General features: G+C 36.9%; 1 protein-coding gene across 1 annotated transcript in view; it reads left to right on the top strand.

The window, feature by feature from the left end:
- Positions 1 to 289: 289 nt before the first annotated feature.
- The window catches only part of LOC150098204 (uncharacterized), a 264,871-nt gene continuing 238,495 nt past the window's right edge, over positions 290 to 26,665 (top strand). The window contains exons 1-2 of the mRNA XM_090406279.1: positions 290 to 505; positions 25,770 to 25,893. Of these exons, the coding sequence (XP_090262405.1) occupies positions 450 to 505; positions 25,770 to 25,893 (180 nt within the window). The 5' untranslated portion in view covers positions 290 to 449. The remainder of the gene's footprint in view (positions 506 to 25,769; positions 25,894 to 26,665) is intronic.

The raw sequence follows: 26,665 nt of genomic DNA on the forward strand, positions 1-26,665 counted from the left end.
CACATAAAACATGCTTTGCACTTTACAACGATTACTGTGACTCCTATTATGAAAACTTCTAAATATTTTAGTGCTATTCTCTCTCTCTCGGTTTGCTAACATTGGGCTATACTTTTGAAAGAGGTAATGAAATACTTCTAATTTTTATTATTTTTTTGTATATCTCAATATACACTTGTTTGCTCTTAAACGTTCGATAACGTAACCTTGGTAACACATAGTTTACAACCTTGATCTTACAACTACTAGTGTATGACATGCGCAGAATACACAGACTTACACACTCACATGGGCGAGATGTTTGTGGTGCCATTGAATGCGTATATTATTAAACATTATTTTTTCATAAAAATTTTATTACAAATCATACATATATTATTTTCTTAAATAATGTTTGAAACATATAGAAATGCATCTCAAGAAATGTTTTTTTTCTTGCTGATGATCGTATGGAGCTGTTAGATGACGGAGTTCTTGACTTCGAGATACAAAATGCGGATGACAGGTGAGAATGTTTAGATTCCAGTTATAAGAGAGTGTAATATAATGTTAAAGTGCAAATAACCATATGTCTAGTAATGCCATCCTACTCTACTAAGGACTTGTATCTCTTGTTTTGATTTGGTATTGAAAGTTAAATTTTACACATCTGAAATTATTATAACTGTGTTTGTTAATCACGCGTATAAAATGCTTTTCCCCCTCGCTGAAAAGTGTTTGATATATTGATTAGTTGAACATTGGATTCCATGCCTTTCTTACTTGTAGAATCTCAAAGCGTATTATTAAAGAATAAAAAAAATCAGCATTAAGAGTTGTGATACTTGTACTATCGTTTTTGTTTTAATGAAATATTTCATACCCTTTTACGATTTTTTATCGAACATTCGTAAGGTAAAAAAACAGTAATTTATATAAATTACCACCAGTTTAAAATGTGTCAATCAGTGTCTTTTTAATTTGCACCATAAAGAAATATTAGACTTTGCTTTCATCAAAGTAAATCCTAATAGAAACAAATGTTAGGAATGGAAATATGCAGCGATTCCAGAAAACCTCAAAGCGTTCCAGAATATCAGATAACTTCTGTTCTGATCAAAAAATGCTTCTTAAACTTTGAAAGCTTAAATCATTAAATTTGGTAGTCTTCTGTTTATTTTATTTATTGATTCATTAATCTTTATAATAATCCTATCTACAGAACGGTGGAAACCATGTAAAAACAAACATGTAGAAAGCAAGCTAATATTGTTGGTAGAGTGAGAGTTAGATAAGAAACTTACACTTGATCAAGTTTCCTAGTTATGTAACCAAATAGGACTGTTTTAAGGTATTTGATATGTCCAGTAAGCCAGGTAATTGGTTACATTATATGATGAAATTTATGTATAAGCTGATGATGGTCACAGATATCAATGCCAGAGTGAAATCTGCAGCCTAGTTGCGAAGTGGAGATAATATCTCTCAGACACTCGGGCCAGCTGCATCTTATCATTAATATTTAATAACGTTTATGCACTTATTCATGAGAAAGCTATGTTGTATCATCAAACTCTTCGTAAGTATTTCTTGGTTTTAATTGTTACTTCTGAACAATAAAAGTTAAGAGCACAAAATATGGAATTCATTTTCCTCTTTATATATATATATATATATATATATATATATATATATATATATATATTATTGTTCATCTTTAATCGATAGAAATATTATAAAAAAAATTAGTTAAATGACTATATACCGAGAATGAAAAATCAACAAGGTTTAATATTAAGATACAACTAGTTTCGTTGAATGATTCAACTTCTTCAGGTATCACAGGCAAAGAATTATACAAAAAATGACAAAGATATGATAAAATTACATCAACAGATCTAGTATAAAAGACAATAGTACATTTAAAAACAGGAATGCGAGCTTGAGTTCCAATTAAAGTTGACTATGTGCGTGAGCTGCCACGAGTGCACCAATATTGAACAGTGGCAATGTGTGCATCAGAGAGATTGAAACTAAGGCTGTTATTAATATGTGATGAATCTAGTGAAATTTCTCTGGATTCGATGATCTTTCTTTCTTTCGAGTTCATCATAACATTTCGACTTCATCATTCAACATTTCAACTTCTTCAGGTATCACAGGCAAAGAATTATACAAAAAATGACGAAGACATGATAAAATTACATCAACAGATCTAGTATAAAAGACAATAGTATATTTAAAAACAGGAATGCGAGCTTGAGTTCCAATTAAAGTTGACTATGTGCGTGAGCTGCCACGAGTGCACCAATATTGAACAGTGGCAATGTGTACGTCAGAGAGATTGAAACTAAGGCTGTTGTTAATATGTGATGAATCTAGTGAAATTTCTCTGGATTCGATGATCTTTCTTTCTTTCGAGTTCATCATAACACACATGGATATTAGAAGTTTTTGGCCAGTCTACGAGCTGTTGGTGACCTTCATCTGAGTTAATAGAGAAGAGAACGTGACTAAAGAGAGCGTGGCTCTGGTCCTATCGTAGGAAATGTCTATCAGGTGTTCTTCCATATGCAAAAGGATGGATTTAGCTGTCTGGCCATAATATGGCTTTCCACAATCACACATAATCTTGTAGACTCCTGGATACTGATTTTGGGAAGTGTTTCACTTTAGGTTTACTTAGTATGGAGTGACGTTTTGGAAACGTAGCGAAGCAAGTTCTAATGTTGAATTTCTTAAGAATTTTTGCTAGTTTTGGGGAGAGAGAGAGAGCTGATGTATGGCAATGAAATAAAAGCTCTATGGGGAGAAGAATCTTCAGTAGCAGTAGAGCGATGAAAAGAGAAAAGTTTATCAATCTTTTTAAGAGAGAAACCATTGTTGACAAAAGTCATTTTAAAAGTTGACAAAAGTTCTTCCATCCTTTTGCATATGGAAGAATACCTGAGAGACATTTCCTACAATAGGACCAGAGCCAGCACTCTCTCTAGCCACATTCTCTTCTCTATTAACTCAGATGAAGGCCGCCAACACCTCGTAGACTGGCCAAAAACTTCTAATATCCATGTGTGTTATGATGAACTCAAAAGAAAGAAAGATCATCGAATCCAGAGAAATTTCACTAGATTCATCACATATTAACAATTGCCTTAGTTTCAATCTCTCTGACTCACACATTGCCACTGTTCAGTATTGGTGCACTCGTGGCAGCTCACGCACATAGTCAACTTTAATTGGAACTCAAGCTCGCATTCCTGTTTTTGAATGTACTATTGTCTTTTATACTAGATCTGTTGATGTAATTTTATCATGTCTCTCATTTTTTTGTATAATTCTTTGCCTATATATGTATATATATAGCTTACAGCATCTTAAGCTGATTTAAGCTCTGAGGTCCTACACTGAAATCCCATAGTTTCAGTTAATACCAACAGATTGCTTATTGAAATTTAAATATCTACCATTCTCAGTATGACTTGCTATAAATATAATGCCATGCTCAGCATTCATTCAGGAATGGATTTAATAATGGATATTACTTTGGACATGGGTATATTTACAGTACCATGTATGTTGCTATTTGGAAATAAAAAAAAAAAAAGTTCTAGTATAAAAAGTTCAGATAAATACTTCTTAGTATCCACTAAGAAGCATTTATCTGATTAGAATTACAAAAATAAAATACAATAAAATAATGAAATCCAAAACACTGCTAGATAGTTCTGTTACTATAATTTTTTTCATTAATTTTTTATGAAATTTTTTAATAGTTAGAACTACTTTCTTTTCTTTTTTTTTTTTTTTGTGATGGCATTATGCCATATGAAATTGTGTAAAAATAAAACTTAAAATTTCTAAACAAATTAAATCAGAAAAGCAATGATCTGCATTTTATCTTAAATAAGAAAAATATTTTTAACAGCATTTTGTTTAATTTAATTTCATTTATACCCGTATGTTACGAATGGAAATATGCAGCGATTCCAAAAATCCTTAAAACGTTTCAGTATTAAGAAAGCAATAAACAAACAGGAAATGCCTGCAACAAAATGGACAAGAAAATTTTGAACAAGAGATCAAAAAAATATGATTCTGTGACATGTATTGTCAGATTTCATAAATAGATATGGTTCAGTTAGTTAAAATCATTTTTTTTTTCCAGGAGTTGATTACACACACACCCTTTTTTGAATTTTTTTATCAACAGACATAGGTTTTGTTGATGTGGAATATGGTGGTATTTTGTCTGTTTGGGTGTGCACATGTTTATATATTTTCTCTGGGATTATGTTTAGATTTTTTTTTCCCTTTAATTGACAGGGATATAATTGTTCATGCCAGCTTTCATGATTGGCAGTAGAGAACACAATCATGTTAGAGGTTTAATGAATATTATCAATATGGGCATTTGCAGGTGGCCTAGGATGTAAAGAGGGATCTCTGATAATTAATGTTTCCCAGATTTTGGGAAGTTTTATGCAACCGCATTTGTTTAAAATTATTATTATTATTATTATTTCGGGCAACTCCAAGGAGTCGACAGACTCATCGAGGGAGGCACTAACATCATGTCATGAACAACTATTCGACATTCACACAGTATCTATCATGCCTTGCCTTGAACTCATTCACGGTCATAGCACCCACAACAGACTCTGACAGCTTATTCCACTCATTCACCACTCTCCAAGTAAAAAACCTAGCTCTAACACCCCTGCTAACCACATTCTTGCCCAACTTCCATGTATGGCCCCTAGTCCTCCCACCACCAGTCCTATTTTCAGAATTATCTTCTGAATTAATCTTATAGAAACCCTTCAGTAATTTGAATGTCTCAATCATATCACCCCTTTTCTGCCTATCAACCAATTTTTGCAACCCGCAAATCTTCAACCTGTTCTCATAAGGTTCATTCCACAGACAGACCTGCTATCATCTTGGTCACTCGTTTCTGGATCCTCTCCATCATGAAGAAACCCTGGCGCCCATATCTGGGCACAGTAGTCTAGATGGGGTCATATCAAGGCTCGATATAACTTGTTTGTTTCTGCTTGTTAAAGTATTTTTCAGCAACCAAGTGATTTGATGAGCTGATTTAGCCACTTTTACAATGTGCCCCCTAAACTTCAACTCCCTATCCACTAACACTCCCAAATCCCTGGCCTCATCAATTTCCTGGAGTACGGTTCCACCAAGGTGATATACTGCTGCTAATCTTTTCACTCCAAAATGCATAACCTTACACTTCGCCACATTAAATTGACATCCATTTTCCCTAGCCCAGTCCTCCAAACTATCCAAATCATCCTGAAAAATTTTGACATCCTGTGCACTCACAATTGCTCTACTCAACTTTGCATCATCAGCAAACAAGTGAACACTTCCTCTCAGATCCTTTCCTATATCGTTAACGAACAAATTGAAAAGTAGTGGTCCAAGAACAGAACCCTGCGGCACACCACTAGTCACAAGCCATCTTTTGGACTCCACTCCCGAATAAACCACTCTGGTATCTCTCCATCAACCACCCTCCTATCCATCTCACCAACCCTATATCCATCCCCATCTGCTCCAGTTTACTGATTAGAGTTCCATGTAGTATCTTGTCAAAGGCCTTGGCAAGGTCCGGTAGAATCACTGTAAACTCATTATACCTTATCCAGTTCAACTGTCACTGTTATAAAATGTGAGCAAGTTACTGAGGCATGATCTACCCTTCACAAAACCATGTTGTCCCCCATACAGTATCCCATTTTCATCTATCCAATCCTGTATTTTTCTCTTGACTAATTTTTCCAAGACCTTGACAACGATTCCTGATATGCTAATCAGTCGGTAATTTGCAAGAGCAGTCTTGGAACTTCCTTTATGCAATGGAACTATTTTCCCCTCTTCCCCCCCCCCTCTGGACTAACCCACACCCTAGACTCAAATTAAACAAAATGATCAAGGGTACCGACAATACTTTAGCCACTTCACGTACGACTCGAGCTGGTATACTATCCAATCCCACAGATGTATTGACATTGAGGTTTTGCAATAGACTACTCACCTCCACTTCATTCACCACAATTCCCGTATAATCTATTGGTTCATTCATTTTTGCAATGTCACCATCTGGAAGATATATTCTTGCAAAGTGCTCGCTCAGTAATTCAACTATATCAACTGATTCGGTTACCTCCCTACCATCGGCATTCTGTAAAATCATTCTGCCATATACATTTTTTTTTTTTTACTTGCAACATATTGAAAAAACTGTTTAGGATTCTCTTTAGCCTGCATTGCCAATGTTCTTTCGTAATCCTTTTTTGCTTTTCTTACCACACTCGTTACCCTTCTGGCCTGCGCTTTATACCGTTCATGTGCCTGTCAGTCACCTTTCTCCTGAAATTCCCGCTATAGTTGTTTCTTTTTTTGCAGCTCAAGCTTAATGGTGTTATTCATCCATTTAACCTCTACTTGATTTATTATTCGGACTCTAGGTATAACGTCAGCCATTGCTTCATGCAAACACTTCTTAACTGCCTCCCATGCACTGTCAACTTCTAGCCCTTGCAATTGTACATGCCATGCCACTGAACCAATCAATCTCCCAAGCTTGTCATACTTACCAGCCTGATAATTCCATATGTACCCTGTCTTAATTGTCAATTCCACACCTTTAGCTACCTCCCAAGTCAAGACCCTATGATCACTCTCACCAATTGGTGGCAACGTGGTCATATTCGTTACAGCCAAATTCTCAGATTACCAGGTCAAGCACTCTCTGACCCCTAGTATTTTCCATTACATGCTATCGCAGATAGTTATCCCTTAATAACTGCATAAAATCCAATTCCTTCCTCCCATGTGTCCTCTCCTCCTTCCAATCAATGTTAGCATAGTTGAAATCTCCCATAATAATTACCCTCCTTCCACTCATTTCTTCTATTTGCTTATGCATACTGTCTCCACCATCTATTCCATCACCTGGTCTATAGCAGCACCCAACTGTATATTTAGTTCTGCTTGTTTCAATCTCACACCAAATAGCCTCAAACGTGCTCTTTTCTCTATCCTGCAGTTTCACTTCTATTCTTCTTGCCTGTAGCTCATCAGCTATCATCAATAACACTCCTCCCCCCATTCTATTCTCCCTGTCACTCCTGAACACACCATACCCCTCACATTCAATCCCACTAGGTTGATTCCTGAGTGCAGATGCAGATTCCAAGAACAGTCTTTCTTTTTTGAATTTACTATGGTGGAGCATGGTGTTTTTTTTCCAGGAGATCCTGTGGGTTGTATCCAAAACATGGTCTGCAATGCCAGATTGACCATAATCATGATGTATTACTTGTGTTCTTCTAAATGGATGGTTGCTGATCTGCTTGTCTGTCTGTCCAAAGTAAGCCAGTTTGCAGGCACAAGGTACTCTATATACTCCAGGCACTGAGAGAGGAGGGAGCTGATCTTTGGTGGAACGGATAAGGGCAGCAGTTTTTATGGTGGGGCTTAAAAGCTGTATGGAGGTTGTACTTTTTTAATGATCTGGCCATTTTTTCTGATGTACCATGGATATAAGGTATGTTGATGGCATTTCTTTAGTCCTTCTGAAGAGATGGTCAGGAAATGGGGAAGGACTTGATTATTTTTGTAATTCTGTAATCACTATAACCTTTGGAAAGGAAGGTGTTTGAGTTTGGTTGAAAGGGCAGTTTCACTGGAACAAAGATTGTGTGCTCTATTGGTTAGAGTTTTAATAATGCCATATTGCTGAGAGGGGTGGTGGTGGGAGAGTTTGTGAATATATCTGCCTGTATGAGTAGGTTTCCTATATACAGAGAAAGAAAGGTTACCATTAGGAAGGCATGTTACTAAGGTGTCTAGGAAGGATAAACTATTGTTATTTTCCTTTTCCATCATAAACTGATTCTTGGATGTAGACTATTGAGATGACTGAGAAGGAATCTAATGTGTTTGGGCCATGAGGCCAAATAGAGAACACATCATCTACATATCGGGGTACATTGAAGTAGCCTCCTCGTAGATTGTGTTATATACAAAGGCGATCACTCAGAAATCACAATCGGGCGTACCCTGGGCACTGTTGAAACTCAACGTTGGCTAATCCTTCAGCTACTGGAACAATCATGCGAACTATAAATCAACCTTCTTCAAGGCTAGCTTTTAAGACGACTTCAATAAATATTAAAGGACTGTCATCTGAAAAGGAAGTTTTATTAGTTTTATTTTATTATTTAAACATCACATTTGCACGTATCTCTCCAATTACTATGATACATGCAAATGTTATGTTTTAGTTATCCAGGAGACATATCGAGGGGTAAATAGCAGTAGACCAAAAATTCATGGCATGAAATTAGTAGCCGAGAGACCACACGAGCAATACAGTAGTGTTATATTTGCTAAACCAGACTTGGATATTAAATCTATACATATGACATCCCATAATAATATAGAGATGTTAACCATCGAGATCAAGTCCTGCACAATCATATCATTATATAAGTCACCTAATGAAGATTTTGTCTTCAAAGAACCTGCCAACTTTAACGCCCAGAAGGTTAAAATAATACTGGGAGACTTTAATTGCCAGAGTTTAACATGGAGTTACAAAATGACTGTCAGGAATGGTGCTGAGCTGGAAAATTGGGCTGAGAGAGAAGGACTGAAGCTGATCCACGATCCCAAGTTAAGACCATCATTCAATAGTGGAAGGTGGAGAAGAGGCTATAATCCAGATAACATTTTTGTCAGTGAACAAGTAGCCGTGCAAGCGACAAAGATAGTAGAAGAGCTAATACCAAGAACTCAGCACAGACCTGTTACTTGTGAAGTCAGAGCCGTAATCAATCCAGAGATAGTACCTTTTAAGCGACAGTTTAATTTTAAAAAAGCAAGATGGGACAGATTTGTGAAGGAACTCGATCAGACAGTAAACACTCTTGAAGCGGATCCAAGTAACTATGAAGAGTTCGTGAATTCCATCAAAATAGTATCTTGGCCGCACATACCACGAGGGTGCAGAACTTAATATATTGCTGGGCTTAATGAAGACCAGACGGAACAATTAAAAGAATATAAAATCAGATATGACAAGGATCCTTTTACTGTAGACACAATTGAGGCAGGCGAAAAACTGATGGACAAACTCACGGATGGTAGAAAGAAGAGATGGATAAAGCTATTGCAGGATTTGGATATGAAACAGAACAGCAGACGAGCATGGATACTGGTGAAGAATTTAAGCAGCGATCCAACTAAAACTCCAGTTTACGTAAGAGAGGTCACGGCAAACCAGATCGCTTACCAGCTATTATTGAATGGCAGGACAGATAAGAAGATACTGAAAACCAATCTTACGTGCATTAAAGAAGCTGAGACTAATTCATTAGCCTCTCCGTTGTCCGAAGAAGAACTAAGAAAAGCTATGTCGCCTGAAAGAGAATAGAGCTGCTGGCCCGGACGACATTCGGACAGAACAGATAAAACATTTCAGTCCGATAGCCATCCAATGGCTGATGAAATTGATGAATAGGTGTGTAGAATCTCTTTAGTTGCCCAAATTACGGAGGAAAGCTCAAGTGGTAGCTTTACTTAAACCAGGAAAGGAACCTACAGAGTCGAAGAATTTTCGCCCTGTTTCTCTCCTCTGCCACTTGTATAAAGCTTTGGAACGAATGATTCTGGAAAGAATAGCAGCAAACATTGACGAGAAACTTATACCCGAGCAAGCCGGTTTCCGTCCCGGAAAGTCCTGCTGTGGCCAAATTCTGAATCTCATGCAGCACATTTAAGATGGCTATGAGAAGAAGCTTGTGACTGGAGCAGCTTTTATTGATCTTTCAGCAGCGTATGACACTATTAATCACAAGAAACTGTTGGTCTGCTGTACCAAATAACAAAAGATTTTTACCTCATGAATGTAGTTAAAACCATGCTCCAGAATCGACAATTCTACGTAACTTTGCAAGGAAAGAAGAGCAGATGGAGAAATCAGAAGGATGGTTTACCTCAAGAGCAGTGTATTGGCCCCGATGCTCTACAATATTTATACTAATGATCAGCCAACCCACCCACAAGTGAGGAGGTTTATCTGTGCTGATGACACAGCTATATGCAGTCAAGCAAGGAGTTTTGAAGAAGTTAAGAAGTTGACAGAAGCCTTAGAAATACTCTCCAATTACTATGAGACCAATTGCCTGAAGCCTAACCCAAACAAGACTCGGGTTTGCACTTTCCATCTGTGCAACAGGGAAGCAAAACACCAGTTAAACATTGTCTGGAGAGGAAATCACCTCAAACACTGCAGCAACCTCAAATATCTTGGAGTTAAGCTGGCTTGTACCGTGTTGTATAAGGTACATTGCCAGGAATTAAAAGGAAAAATCTATGCAAGAAATAACATCATAAGAAAATTGACTGGCACAACATGGGGAGCTCAACCAGAGGTACTTCGCTTGATGGCTTTGGCATTGTGTTTTGCTGCAGGGGAGTATGCTGCCCCAGCGTGGGATGCATACACCCATGCGAAACACCTGGATGTGGCTTTAATTGATATCATTAGGATCATAACTGGATTCCTAAGACCAATCCCAGTCAACAAGCTGTATCTATTAGTAGGCATAGTGCCACCAGGCATAAAACGTCAATTGGCTGGTGAGATGGAGAAAAAATAGCAGATGACGGACGAAAGACATCCAATGTATGGCCATATTATCACAGCTTCTCGACTCAAATCGAGGCATAGTTTTATGCAAAGAACTAAACCATTGATCCACAAACCTGAGGCACGACGCCTTGTTCTGTGGAGGGAATCGATTCAATTTCAAGAAACCCCCCATAATTAATGAAGAGTTAACCAAAGGATATCACCTATCTTATAGCACCTGGAGGACTTTGAACCATCTTAGAGTGGGAGTGTCCAGATGCAGAAGTAACCTGATGAAATAGGGTTATGCAGATGTTGACAGTTGTGACTGCAGAGACGTCCAAACTGACGAACATCTTTTATGTTGCCCAGATCTAATCGATGGATGTGTGCTCCACGGATGACATTCTGACGGTCAATGACAAGGCGATACAAGCCGCTGTTTTTTGGATGGATAGGATATGATTGGTGTTCCGGACTCGGAAAGTAAGTAAGTATCTAAACATCTTTGCCAGATAGAAGGTTTTAGAGGGAAAGAGCCTATGTCACGTTTTTCAAAATTTTCCATGTAAAAATTGACAAGAGGGGATGAGAGGAGGTAACCCATGGCAGTTCCCTCTTTTGTTTGTAGATTTTGTTCTTCAAAGAAAAATAACCAGAGTTGATGGCAAAGGAAAAGAGCTCTAAGATATCAGAAGGAAAAATGTTTTTTAAGAGTGTTAAGGTGTCAATTAGGGGAATATCGGTAAACAATGAGATGATGTCGAACAGTTAGTGGTGTTTATTGTTGAGAACAGTTAGTTAGTTAACAGTTAATGGTGTTTATTATTGTTTGGTAGCGAAGAAAAATTAACCATACTCCCTACATGCCATATATTTGCAGTATCCCATATATATATATATATATATATGTTAAAGATACCAAGAAATTTTATAAACTTGGTTTTAATCCTTTTTGCAAGTAAGCAAACAAGCAAGTAAGCTAAGTTGGTGCTTGAGGTATTTTCAGGTCTGAGGCAACTCGTGGTAAAGGTGGCATAAGCTCCGATCACTTGCCTAGGTATCCCATATCCTTACGGACATATATAATGCTGTGTATTATGGGAAGGGTCACTACCCAGACTGGCTTCGAACTTTAGTGAGGTCTCGGCAGTGGGAGCCAGACCCAGAGGTGGTGATACCAAGATTGAAGTAATGCAGAACTTATATTTACCTATACGAGTCCACAAGGTGCTTTGACCTTATTAAATAAAAATCTCCAGATGAGAGAAAGATGTAGCTAGTTTTTTACATTGGGTGTACTATACGTTTTTATTATTATTACGGGCAACTCCAAGGAGTCCATAGACTCATCGAGGGGGGGGGTCCTAACATCATGTCAAGAACAACTATTTGACATTCACACAGTATCTATCATACCTTGCCTTGAACTCATTTACAGTCATAGCACCCACAGCAGACTCAGGCAGCTTATTCTACTCATTCACCACTCTCCAAGTAAAAAACCTAGCTCTAACACCCTTGCTAACCACACTCTTGCCCAGCTTCCATGTATGGCCCCTAGTCCTCCCACCACCAGTCCTATTTTCAAAAATATCTTCTGAATTAATCTTATAGAAACCCTTCAGTAATTTGAATGTCTCAATCATATCACTCCTTTTCTGCCTATCGACCAATTTCTGCAACCCACAAATCTTCAACCTGTTCTCATAAGGTTCATTCCATAGACCTGCTGTCATCGTGGTCACACGTCTCTGGAACCTCTCCACCTCCTCCCCATCCAGAAGAAACCCAGAAGCATGACCAGAAAGCCAGAAGACTCCATGCAGAAGCACGACTGGAAACGCCACCAGAAGGTACTAACAGGGACACAAAGATACAGAAATAACACAAGGCAGTAAGTATCTTCATGTGGCGTTCCTGGTCATGCTTTCCTATGTGAATATGGTTGATTTTGATGTTCTCTACCTTCCCTCAAAGTTTGTACGTGGAATTTTGAATCACCCTGTATACATAATATCACCCATCCTTTTCCTTTTTTAAAAAATTTTAAATTGTTACTTATACATGATGTAATTCATCATCAGTTATAATGTAACTGATGGTTAGCTTATCATTATGCCTGATGGTCATAAACGCCTATTGGCTCATGGTAGTGTGTTCTTCACATGCAGCTGTGACCAAGGCATTATTTTGTAAATGCATAAGTTGTCTTTTTGCAAAAGTAATTTTGTTTCTTAGTATATTCTTGTCCATTTTACAAGAGTAAATGCATTATTATTATTATTACCACCCCAAGACCTCATGGAGTCAAAGACTCATCTGGGAGGTCCTTTTATCACACACACACAGCTCATCATACCGTGTTTTAAACACATTCAAACTCTTTGCAGACACAACATTCTCAGGCAAGGCATTCCAATCATTCACAACTCGGCACGAATAAAACCTGCCTCTCATTCCCCTACTCACACCCTCTTCATACAGTTTCCAGGGATGACTTCCGGTTTTTCCCTGATCTCCCACTATTCTCTGTAAAACTTCTCCAGCATTGATCCTATAACAACCTACTTCCCTTACCAACTTGTAGGTTTCTATCATATCTCCCCTCTTCCTCCTGTCCACCAGACTCTGCAAATTACATCTTCTCAATCTTTCTTCATACTCCACATTCTAGAGGTCAGAAACTACCTTAGTCAGTCTCCTTTGGACCCTTTCCAACATCTCTTCATCCTTCTGAAAACTTGGTGACCAAATCTGGGCAGAATAGTCCATGTGTGGCCTAATCAAAGCCTTATACAACGGAACAAGAATCTCCCTACTTCTACACGTCAGTGTCCTCCGCATCATTCCCAGAAGCCTTTGTGTTGTCTTCACAATTTTGGCGATGTGTCCCCTAAATTTAGATCCTTATCCACTGTCACCCCCAGATCTCTTATTTCCTCTACCTCCAACAATATATTCTCACCAAGCATAAATTCTGCATCCCATCTTTGTTTTCCAAAGTTTAAAACCTTACATTTTGCAACATTGAACTCACATCCCCATTTCCATGCCCAATCACTCAATCTATTCAAGTCTTCCTGTAAGGCCAAAACATCTTCACTACACTTCATGGTTCGTCTCAACTTTGCATCACCTGCAAACAACTGAATATCTCCATCCAAATCTTCACCTATATCATTAATATACAAGTTAAACAGTAATGGACCTAAAACAGACCCCCTGAGGCACTCCACTAGTGACATTCCTTTTCATGGATATTGCTCCCCTATACACAACTTGTTGATACTTATCAGATAGCCAGTCTCCAATGCAATGCACCAATCTAATATCCAACCCCATCTACTCTAGTTTGACTGTCAACCTATCATGAGGTACTCTATCAAAAGCCTTTGCGAAATCCAAGTATATTACTGTGTATCCTTTTCCTCTGTCCAAGGAAGCAGTCACTTTATTGTAATAAATAAGTAGATTACTAAAACATGACCTCCTAGCAAATCCATGCTGTCCATCAAAGATAATACCATTGTTATCAACCCAACTCTGGATCCTAGTTCTCACAAGCTTCTCCAACAACTTAACCACAACACCTAACTCACAGATAGGCCTATAGTTTGATGCTTGAGTTCGATCACCTCCTTTATGAAGTGGCACAATCTTGCCCTCCTTCCACTCCTTAGGAACTTGACCAAGTGCAAGACTCATATTAAAAGAATGTGTCAAGGCAGGTGTCAACTCCCTGGCACATTCTTTCAGAATACGTGGTGATATGTTATCAAGTCCCACAGCCTTATTAACATCTAGTTTACTCAACTCCCCATACACCTCTTGCTCACCTACAGTCAGTCTCTCCTCCCCATCATCATCTGCTCTCAATTCCTCCATGAAGTCACATTCACAAGATCAAAAGATCTTTATGAACTGTTCATTAAGTATTTCCACCACACATTCTGCATCAGCTGTCATTATACCATTTTCTCCAATCAGTGTCATCCTTCCATAATTATTCTTTCTTTTGCTGGCAATATATCGAAAGAATTCCTTAGGATTCTTTTTTGGCTTCATTAGCCAACTGCTGTTCATAGCTCTCTTTAGCTACCCTCACCAACCAAGTCACCCTCCTTGCTTGGTCTTTGTAGACCTCATGAAATTGGTTATTTCCACTTCTCTTATGCTGCCTCCACAATGCCCTTTTTCTCTGTATCGCATGCTTAATCTCTTTATTCATCCATCTCACACCCACCTTATTTAACCCTCTCACCCTTGGAATACATTTAGACATTGCATCTACTAAACAGTTTTGAAAATCCCTCAAGCTGCATTGATCTCTTTTCCAAATTAGACTTACAATCTGCATAACTTTTGTAAACAGCATGCCAGTACACAAAGACTCTTGAATCCCAGAGCCAAAAGCCTAATTGTAAACTTGAATTCATGATCACTTTGTTCATTTATACTTTTTTCTTCTTTCGATTTGAGGAGTTTCCCCATGAAGTTTTCTGTCGAGTTTCTTACACCTTTTGTGTATTTGGAGGTGAGGAGGTTAAACATTCTCTAGCCTACTGAAAGGTGGTGATTATGTGCATATTATAAACAAACCACATCTTATTGAACTTTATTGAATAATATGCTATCTTTTCTTTGACCATAATAACTATTTCAGTGTATCATGGAAAAAGTATTTAGCAATTAATTCTGCATTCCATTTCATGCTACATGCCTGGATCAGTGCTGTCTTCTGAACACCGTAATGCTCCACTGTTATTTTCTTCAAACTACGTCTTTACAATTATTGCTTTATAATAGGGTGCATTATTGTGTTGCATGATGTAAAACATTTAAAGGACATGTTGGAAGGATGGAAGGAGGACTTCTCAAAACAATAACAGCATCTGATGATGTCAAATGAATAAATGGATGGATGAAGATGTAAGAATCAGGAGTGTAATGCCACAGTCTAGTGTAAAGCATCCATTTGCCCATACATGACTAACAGACTTGATAAATCCATGTCAAAGAAACAACGCATGATTAGACTGTCAGCTTGAAACTTTGTTATTGGGGAAAATACACTCAATAGAAAAAAAGTGTTCTCCATACCTAAACAACTCTATCAAACCATAAGAGTGTGCAGTTTGATTTACTGATAAATACCATTTTATTCTTAATTTCCTGTCTAGGTTATGTGGGCCTTGGCACATTTAAAAAAGTATATTGTTAAACCAGGTTTGTGAGCTGCTGGTCTTAAATAAAAATGCATAGCATACCAACCCTACATGTCGTGATATTCCTTACATCTGTGACTGCTTGCATCTCCAAACCCAAATTCTTTAGTCTCATAGCAAAAAGCGTTAACCATGCTTCTCAAGTAGTTGTGACGCCTTTCAATCAGTATTTTATGCTTAACAACAGAATAGCACATGCAACTGTTTTCTCAAATTTTCAAATAGTATTCCACATTCATTTTGGATAGGATAGGGTATTATGCTTACACATGTAGACTCAACTTGGAAGTACTATAGTATTGTGTCTATCCTGTACTTGCTTTATTACCATCTTGAATTCAGTGTGGTATGGATTATTCTGGTATCTGATATTTAATAATTTGAAGCCATTTTCCTGTAATAGTAATTGAGGGATAGCTTCCACAAGGTAACAATTCCTACATTATTCCCTACTTTCCCTATCTTTCCTTACAAGCACTCTTTTTTTGCAAACAGAGATAGTTTAGTTTTTTTTGGCCAGGATAGATGATATATACGAAGGGGTCTGAAAAGTTCTCAGCTTCGACCATAGATGGCAACACTGTCAGCAAGATTTTTTTTTCTAAGTTGGTACATCTGTCATAAGTATCCATGTGAAATTGCAAGTCATTCTATCAAGTAGTTTGTTTTATACAACTGTCTGAAGCAAAAGTGTTGTCTGTATCCCTTGAAATGGATAAAATTGAGTATCGTGCAGTTAAAAGAAGGTTTAACACCAAAAGAAATTCATTTGAAGTTCATAAAAGTTTATGGGCACTCTTCTCCTTCGTTTTCGACAATTAAGAAAATTGGCTGTCGAGTTTAAACATGGCTGTACGAGCCTTGAAGATGATCCACATGAAGGACATCCAAAAAGTGTAATAACACTAGAAATCATTAATCAAGTGCACGGTATAGTATTGGATGACTGGCGACTCAAAGTGTGTGAAGCTGGGACTATAGGCATTTCAAAAGAACGTGTAGGATATATTTTGCATGAAGAATTGCAAATGATAAAGCTTTGTGCAAGATGGGTGCCGTGCTTGCTCACAGCAGATCATAAATGCACTCGCATGAAAGTCTCTAAACAGTGCTTGGAGTTTAACAAGAATAAAACTGATTTTGTGCATCGATTTATTACTATGGATGAGACCTGGATTCACCATTACACACCATAATCCAAACAACAGTCAAAACAGTGGACAGAAGCCAGTTGTTCAGCTCCAAAGAAGACAAAGTATGTTCCATCAGAAGGAAAGGTCATGGCATTAATGTTTTGGGATGTTGTTTATTAATTATCTTGAAAAGGGTAAAACAATAACTAGGGAATATTATTCCGATCTTTTAACCAGACTAGACGAAAAAATTTGTGAGGAAAGACCCTGTTTGCAGAAGAAAAAAATCATCTATCATCAGGACAATGAACTTGCCCACAAAACTGTTTTTGCTGGAATAAATGTATTAGTCTTAAGGGAGATTATGTTGAAAAATAAAAATAATTTTGAAATTATGAATTCTTTTTAGGCTTAAACCACCCTCGTGGTTTGAGCCTAAAAAGAATATATAATTTCAAAATATATTCTTTTGAAATTAATTATTTTAATTTAATTTAAATATATTTGAAATATATTTAAATTAATTTAAATATATTTCAAAATTTCAATATATATATATATATATATATATATATATATGTAGAAAGTTTTTTACCTTGGGTATAATATATGTTAAAGATACCAAGCTATTTTAAACCTAGTTTTACTCCATTTCCCAAGTAAGCAAGCAGACAAGTCAAATTTGCACCTGCACGTATTTGTCACCATTTGTCTGTTTGCTTACTTGGGAAATGGAGTAAAACCAGGTTTAAAATAGCTTGGTATCTTTAACATATATTATACCCAAGGTAAAAAACTTTCTACATCTATCTCTCATTCTGAGATTTTTATTTAATAAGGTCAAAGCACCTTTCGGTAACTTGTTTTGGTAAAATACTTATAAGCTCTGTATTACTTAACCTTGGTATTTCTAAGCCTGACTCCCACTGATGAGACCTCAATAAAGGTCGAAACCAGTATGGATAGTGGCCCCTTGCCTTTAATGCATAGCATTATACATCTCCTCAAGGAGATGGGCTTTGCATTAAGGGTAAATATTAAGAATAGTGATCAGAGCTTATTCCACTTTTACCACGAGTTGCCTAGACTTGCACTACCTTGTGGGTCAGTTAGACTCACACTATGTGCAGGTGCAAACTTCACTTATTTGTCTGTTTGCTTACTTGGGAAATGGAGTAAAACCAGGTTTAAAATAGCTTGGTATCTTTAACATATATATATATATTTACTGGCTTATTATCATTAAATGATGTAAGCAAAGCCAGTAACCAAAACACCAATAAGTTTAATTTCTAGGGATCAGTTTAGCAGAAAAGATAACTGTGGAAAAAGAAGCTATCAGGAAATATAATTATTTGAAAGAAGTTTGCCTGCATGTTTCTGAAAGTTACAGACATTCGCCATTAGTTGATGATATTATGGCTTCATTGCTTATTTCGCAGCAGAGCGAAACATCAAAAACTAGAATTAAAACATCAGAAACTAGAATTTTTGATATTTGCATGTAACATTAATACATTGCATATTAGTTGTAGAATTTTTTTTTACTTGGTTACAAATTACACTCGTCAACAAAATGATGAAGTAAATGACCTCGCAGATGAGTGTTTGACTCCATGAGGTCTTGGGGTAATAATAATATGTTCTTGTTTAATCCTATATCCAAGTATAAGCAAAGAAAGTTTGCATGTGAAGTATCTTCATGACTAGGCTACTTGTATACACAGACTGACGACTTCACATCAACTGTTTTAGTATCCTATAATGCAAAGAACACTTCCTTTTGGATATATGTATAATGTTATGCATTATGGGAGGGCCACTATTCCAGATGAGTTCCGATCTTTATTGAGATCCTGTTCGAGTGCAGGGGAACTCTTCCAAAATTCTCACTTAACTACAAATTTAAATCTCACTTAGTGACCTGAAATATCACTACTAAACATCGCTCCAGGACTGGAAACCGAAACTCAGTGAGAGGAAAGGTCTGCCACTGAGAAGAACTGCTGTACTCACCAGGAAATCCACCATCAGTTGCAGCCAGACACGAAGAGATATAAGATTGAATTAATACATAAATCATATATTTCCCATAGGCAAGTAGTAAAAAGGTGTAGACCTTATTAGGTGCTCAAAGACCTGAAGAGTGAGTCACTGATCTTATGAGAGATTCTAAGTTTAGCTATGATAAAAATTAAAAAAAAAATGTTTCTCATACAAAATCCATATCCATTTAATGAAACAGAAGTAACAATGTTACTTGATCTTTTTTTCTCTCCAAATCATTGTTATTTCAAAAGACATAAGCAATTTTCCTTGATTGAAATTAACTTTACAAAATGTACAGCAAAAATTAGGTGCACTTTTATCTTGGTCCTACACATCCAAAGTATTGAAAATCACTTCAGTAACACTGATTTCAGTAGATTTTAAAATTAAGTAATGAAGGTTACAATGTAATACTTGTTAAATGAGGAATGATATTTGTATAACATTAACAAATGAGTGACAAACTTAACAGAAGTAGCCCTTGTATTACAACCTCTAAGTTTTAAATGTGATATAATAATAAATTAAAGAAATGAGATTCTGAGATTCATTCAGAGATATGTTCAAACATGTTCATTTCATATCTATATTTATTTTCAAACTACTCTTACATATCTTTATAATCACAACAGATACAAATGTGAAATTAAGTGATGATAATTTAAAATTTTATTATTATTATTTTATTCACATAATTGATACACAGTCAAAACAAGATATCATTTCAACAACAATTTGACTGGCGATACAGAACAATTCAGATTCCACCCAAGAATCTAAGAATAGTCCGTCAGGTAGCGTCATAAAATATGGACTGTTCCAAGTAATGCTGTTTTTTGTAGGTCATATGGGGTCACTTCGTTGATGTTTAAATGCTGTAAGTAGTTGGATAGCTTCTTTGAAGTTGCACCAAGTGCACCGATAACTATTGGGATGACTTTGGTGTGTTTAAGCCACAGCCGGCCAACTTCAATTGCCAGATCTTGATGTTTAGTAATTTTTTCCAGTTCTTTGTTGTTAATGTTGTTATCATTGGGTACTGCGATATCAATAATCCAAACCTATCGATGTTTGATAATTGTGATGTCAGGTCTGTTGTGTTCCAAATGCTGATCAGTTTGTATTTTAAAGTCCCATAGAATTTTTGCTGTTTTGTTTTCCAATACTGTTCTATTTTATGCTGCCACCAGTTATCAGAAGGAAGAAAGCCATATTTTTTGCATACATGCCAGTGACTTATTTTGGCCACTTGATCATGGCAGTATTTATAGTGAGTTTGACTTATCATACTGCAGCCACTGATTAGATATTCTAGAGTCTTTCTGATCGCATAATTTGCATTTGCTGTTATTATTGATGTTCAGAATTTTTGCTTTCATTGCATTAGTTTGTAATGCCTGTTCTCGAGCTGCTAGGATAAATCCTTCTGTTTCTTTTTAATATATCCATATTGTAGCCATTGCCACATCTTGTTCATGTCAATTTTGTCCTCAGTATCTCAAAGAAATTTGAGATACTGAGGACTTGCAGCAGACCCCCCATCCATATTCTCCTTGGTAGGTACAACCGGTCAACATCATTTCGTGGTGTAATGCATACCTGACTAGTGATCCTGACTATGATGCATAGTCATTAGTTTTCTAGTTTTGCAGTCCAGTTTGTCTTCAGGTTGTCTTCTTTTGTCCAGTCTATTATGCCAGCTGTGTATCAGATCATTGGTATAGCTCAAGAATTCATTGCTCTAATTGTGTTTAATCCATTCTTAAAACAGATTTGTTTTAAGAATATTTCTAATCTTTTGATGTATTCTGATGATGCCTGTTGTTTAACTTTCGAGCAAGAATATCACTGGCTTCTAATATTCTTAGGTATTTATAGTATTCATCAGCTGAAATTGCTTTTATATATTTCTTTTGATTAAAATTGCTAGTGTCATTAATTTTTCCTCATTTAATAGATAAAATTGCGCATTTATCTAAACCAAATTCCATTTTGACGTCCTGACTGAAAATACGAACTGTGTTCAGTAAAGAGTCTATTTGCTGGGCCGATTTTCCATATAACCTCAAGTCATCCATATACAACAGATGGGAAATTTTAATATTACATTAAGGAATTTCATATCCAAGTTTTGCTTTCTTTAGAATCATAGACAAAGGTATCAAAGAAATGTTGAAGAGCAATGGTGACAAGGAATCATCTTGGAAAATTCCATGTTTAATACTAATATCTTCGAATCATTCATTATTCACTATTAAAGTTGTTTTCTATGATTTCATAGCAGCAGCAGCCAGAAATGAATGTATGTTTTTATTAATTCCAAATATTTGTAGGTAGCAATTTTAGGATCTAGGAGTGTGGGAGGGAATCGGATGCTTTCTTATAGTCTATCTATACCATGTTTAAATTAGTTTGTCGTCTTTTTGAATTTATGAGAATCATTTTATTAATAAGGATCTGGTCTTTTATTCCTTTAGATTTTTGAAAATTGCCTTTTTGTTCAATCGAATAAATCTGATTAACTGATAAGTAGTGGTATATGGAATTTGCTATGATTGCAGTGAACAGCTTAAGCATAGTTGGTAGGCATGTTATTGGATGATAGTTACTTGTGTCTGCACCCTTATCCTTATCTTTCATGAAGAAAAACGTGCACCCAGATATCATCCAGTCTTCCACTGATCCTGACTGCAACAAATAATTAAATTGTTCTACCATGTAAATTGGTTAGATGCTTTAACCAAAATCCATGTAGTTTGTCTTTGCCAGGTGCACTCCAGGTTTTGAATTTTCTAGCTTGTGCATTGACCATTTCTTTAGTGATAATGACATTTTGCATTCGTTTTTGTTTCATTTCTGATTCTATTTGTTATTGGATGATAGTTACTTATCAGCAATGGTAAGTTGTATACCACGAGTGAAGAAGAGGGTGCAATTTGGAGTAAAGTGGATGACAAACAATATTAAACAGGAATTGCATGCGAAAAAGAGGCTATGGAAGAGACAGGTGAAGAGATGCATGAGGAATATAAGACACAGGCCAGAAGAGTGACTCGTGTGGTAAGGAAAGCGAAACTAGAATATGAGAGGAGATTGGCCCTAAGATCCAAAGAAAATCCTAGGGAATTTTTTAGCTATGTGGCCAGTAGGAGGAGAAATGACTGTGGAAGAATGATATTGTGGGATAAAAATGGGATTAGAGTGACTGATGAAGAGGACATAGTGGAATTGTTCAATGAACACTTTATTGGAGTATTTCATCCTAGAGGAGTCAGTTTTAACGCTAGAGGGATAGGACTGGTACGAGGTCTGGAGTTACAGGAGGAGAGTGTGTTTCAGATACTGAGTACTCTGGATGTCAGTAAAGCTGTGGGACTGGATGGTATTTCGCCACGAGTTTTGAGAGAATGTGCTAGGGAATTGACAGTACCTTTCTAACGTGGCTTTTCAATGAAAGTCTGGCTTTGGCAAAGGTGCAGAGGGAATGGAAGGAAGGTAAGATAGTGCCATTGCATAAGGGTGGTAACAGACTGGAAGTGTCTAATTATAGGCCAGACTGTGTGTCATCAGTAGTTGTTAAGATCTTGGAGAAAGTAGTGAGGGACCGTGTACAGCATTGGGCAGATGAGGGTAATGTTATCTGTGAGAATCAACATAGATTTGTGAAAGGACGCTCTTGTTTTAGCAATATGCTAGCCTTTTATAATAAAGTTACAAGAGCATTAGATGAGGGAAAGGCATATACTGCAATTTTCTTAGACTTGGCTAAGGCATTTGACAGGGTGCCACATGATAAGCTGATATTTAAGTTGCAGCACATGGGTCTGGATGTCAGATTGGTCAACTGGATTCAGGATTGGCTGTCTGATAGGTATCAGAGAGTTGTGTATGGTGGAGCAGTTTCCAGGATGCAGAGGGTTACAAGTGGGGTCCCACAGGGCTCAGTACTAGGACCTATATTGTTTAACCTTTATATCAATGACATAGCCATTGTCATTAATATAAAGGTTTGTGGATGATGCGAAGCTGGGAAGGATTATTAGTAATAGTGCAGATGTGGTAGCCCTGCAAGAGGATTTAAATAAGCTGGATAGATGGGCAAATGAATGGGGGTGTCAGTTTAATGCAGCAAAATGTAAGGTCTTGAGGTTTGGGAAACATCGATGGGATGCTGCATACTCTATGGGAGGAGTTATACTGGAGGAAGTAGGGGAGACAAGAGATCTGGGGTTGATGATTGATAGAAACCTGAAGTTTAGGGGACATATTGCAAAGGTGGTGAAGGTAACACAGAGGATTGCTGCAATTATGAGAAGGACACTGACCTGCAGAGATAAGAGGGTTATCATTCCATTGTATAAGTCTCTGATCAGACCACACTTGGACTATTGTTCTCAGATTTGGTCCCCAGGATTTGAAGGGGATAAATTAACTGTGGAAAGGATACAAAGACGGATGACAAAGATGGTTTCAGGACTGTACAAGGATTGTTATGAGGATCGGCTGAGAGAATGTGGACTGCAGAGTTTGGTGGATAGAAGAAGGAGAGGTGATATGATTGAGACTTTTAAACTGTTGAGAGGTGGTTACAGGGTTGACACTGGGGAGTTCTTTCGCTTGGTTGATCAGGGGGAAGGAGTGATGACAAGAGGCCATCCCTGGAAGTTACGAAAGGAAACTGTGAGCAAGAGGGTAAGGAGTGGTTTCTTTGTGTGGAGGGTGGTTGAGCCGTGGAATGCATTGCCTGATGGAGTGGTGGGAGCGAGAACGGCAGTGAGTTTAAGGAGTGGTATGATAAACTTTGTGTTTCTCAGGGGGGGACCTCCCCTCAATGAGTCTTGACAGACTTTATGTCTTAGGAAGGACCTCCCTCGATGAGTCTTTTCACTCCTTGGAGGCCTGAATAATAATAATAATAATAATAATAATAATAATTTCCTTAATGCACGAGGCATCTTTTTGTGTTCAATAGGATTATACCAGATTGACTTCCAAAATTTGAGTGTTTCTTCTTTTTCTGGTGATTTTTTGTATTTGTATTTTTCTGGAGAGACTGAAAGAACTGTTGTTGGTTCTTTCGAAATTGCATATTTTGTGCATATTGGTTTATTCTTGCTTCCTATCTTTTAATTTTCTGTGCAGTAGCTATAATTCTTTGTTTTAGCTCTTCAGTAACGTCAGCGATTGTTTTGGTGGCCAAATTATATGTGTTAATCAGTTTGTTTTTTGATGTTATTATTTTTCAGCTGTCCTTTAAAACTTTTCTCAGATCAGCTTGAAGTTTGTTGACTTTTCGTTCCAAACGGATTTTTCATGGTGCAGATTGTTTCATCCTTGGCTTTTGCTCTTGCAGTTTGCAACCAAGCTTCACTGTAATGATATAGGCTGTGCTGTATAGGAGCTGATTTGTTTCCTTTATATTGTTGGTTGTGATGGTTTTAATCACAGCATTTGCATCTAAGAGGAGCTGTTTTAGCTTAGATTTAGTAACGCTTTTAATGGTGGTAGTCTTATACAATCATTTATGAAGTTCATATGTTCCAATATCCTTCATTTTACACTGCACTTCTCTCAAAACATTCTGAGGTATGTCGTTAGCTTGATGCTTAATGAATCGAATTCCAAAGTTTGATATAGCTACCTCCTGATGATTTGCTGTTACTGGAGTTGTTGGTTTATTACATAACTCTTGCAGCTCAAGTTCAGTAAATATTTTGTTACAGAAAATGAAATTCTTTTGGTCCGTAAGTTTTTTGTTCTGTTATTGCAGATTCTGGGAATTTTTGTTTCCAAATTAAATGCATATGCTTTCTAAAACCTCATTTTTCTGGTGTTGATCTGTAAAAACATTTCATAACGTCTCTGTTTTCTTCTAGTCCATTTTTTTATGTTTGGTTTCTTCCAGTTGCTTTTCAGCTTCCAGCCTTGATTGCTCAGCAAGGAGAGCTGGGTCCTGTAGCCCACTTGTCGCCTGATGCCCAGGATCCCCAACATCTGATGCAGTCCTTGATGACCCAGGCATCGACTGATTCGCTATGGATCTCTTCTTACTTTTCACCATTAAGATGGGGGGGGAAACACTGTTAGTCTGGCTCCTCAGTTGAGACCTATCTGACAAGGGTGGCCCTGCTGGCAGCTATGCTACCGCCAGAATTACTTTCAACGTCACTGAAGCACGCAAGCCTAACCACCACGACAAGGGCGTGTTCCTTCGGGGGGGGGGGAGTATTATTATTATTATTGGCTAATTCATGATAAAATATTCCAAAAACCTATTAATATTATACATATATGTAAGGAAAAAAAAGCCTTGTGTGATATTTTTTAGATTCCGGTTTTAGATTCAGCACCTTGAAATACATTTAGAGTCACCTAATTAATCTCCACAAAAAAAAAAAAAGTTTTAATTTGTTGACCAATAATATAAGTGATATTGGGGGTGAGGGAAGATTAGGATTAGCAGTGATATAACTACCATACATTAAAACTCTTCAGTATAGTAGTTGTGCTATTGCTAATCCACTCTATCAAAGTACTTGAGGAGACTGTACAAAAACTAAAGTGATCGGAAAGTGTTCAGGACCCAGGGAGAACTCATTGCAAGAGGTCATATGTTCATTCATAGTTTTGCCACTGCCCATTAATCATAATAATTTCATTTTTAGATTTTTAAAATTAGCATATTAACAGATTTCACATTCAGAAATCATTTACTTTCAGAATTTATTCCTATATTAAAGAGATCAGATACTTCCTACAGAGACTTGAAAAGACTAATGATTTACAACAGGATACATGCAGTCAGAAAAAGAAGTTAATAGTAAATACCATTTTAGCAGATGTAGTAAGTATGTGTGTGTGTATATATATATATATAGTTCAAAGGGAAAAAAATTGAATATAATGTTAAAATATAATATTAATATTTAACATAGTTTTTTATCCAAAAATTCAAAGCATAGAAAAAAATTTGAGACATTTCAGAAATGAAGTTTTATTTTTATTATTAGTATAAATGTTATCATAAATGTAACTATCCCCCAGGTGAACTATTTGGGGATATCCACTTGTACTTTCAACTCTTCTTCAGTTATATTTTTAAACTATCAATTTGGAATATATTCTTCTTCTTTTTATTATTAACAGACCCCACTCTCACATGCACAACTCATCATACCCTGACCTAAATGCATTCACCACACTCTCAGGCAGTGCATTCCAATCATCCACTATTCTCCATACAAAAAGTCTACTCCTCACCTGCTTGCTCACACCCAGCTTATATAGCTTTCATTCTCCCCATGTCTCCATATATTCTGTGAAAAATCTCATCCACATTAATCTAGTAATTACTTTTACCACTTATACATCTCAATCATGTCTCACATCTTCCTTCAATCCACTTGGCTTGGTAATTTGCATTCTCTCAATCTGACATCATATTCCGCATTCCCGAGTCCAGAAATTTTCAATCATCTCAAAGGGTTCTGAGATGATTGACAACTTAGTCATCATCTCAGAACCCTCTCCAACATCTCATCATACTTTTCATACTCATCATACTTCTACATGTCAGTGTTCTACGCATCGTTCCCATAATCCGCTGTGTTGTCCTC

This window comes from Typopeltis vanoorti, chromosome 16 (assembly GCF_054136105.1).
Source record: "Typopeltis vanoorti isolate ZY-2024b chromosome 16, IOZ_Tvanoo_1.0, whole genome shotgun sequence".
Classification (NCBI taxonomy): domain Eukaryota; kingdom Metazoa; phylum Arthropoda; class Arachnida; order Uropygi; family Thelyphonidae; genus Typopeltis; species Typopeltis vanoorti.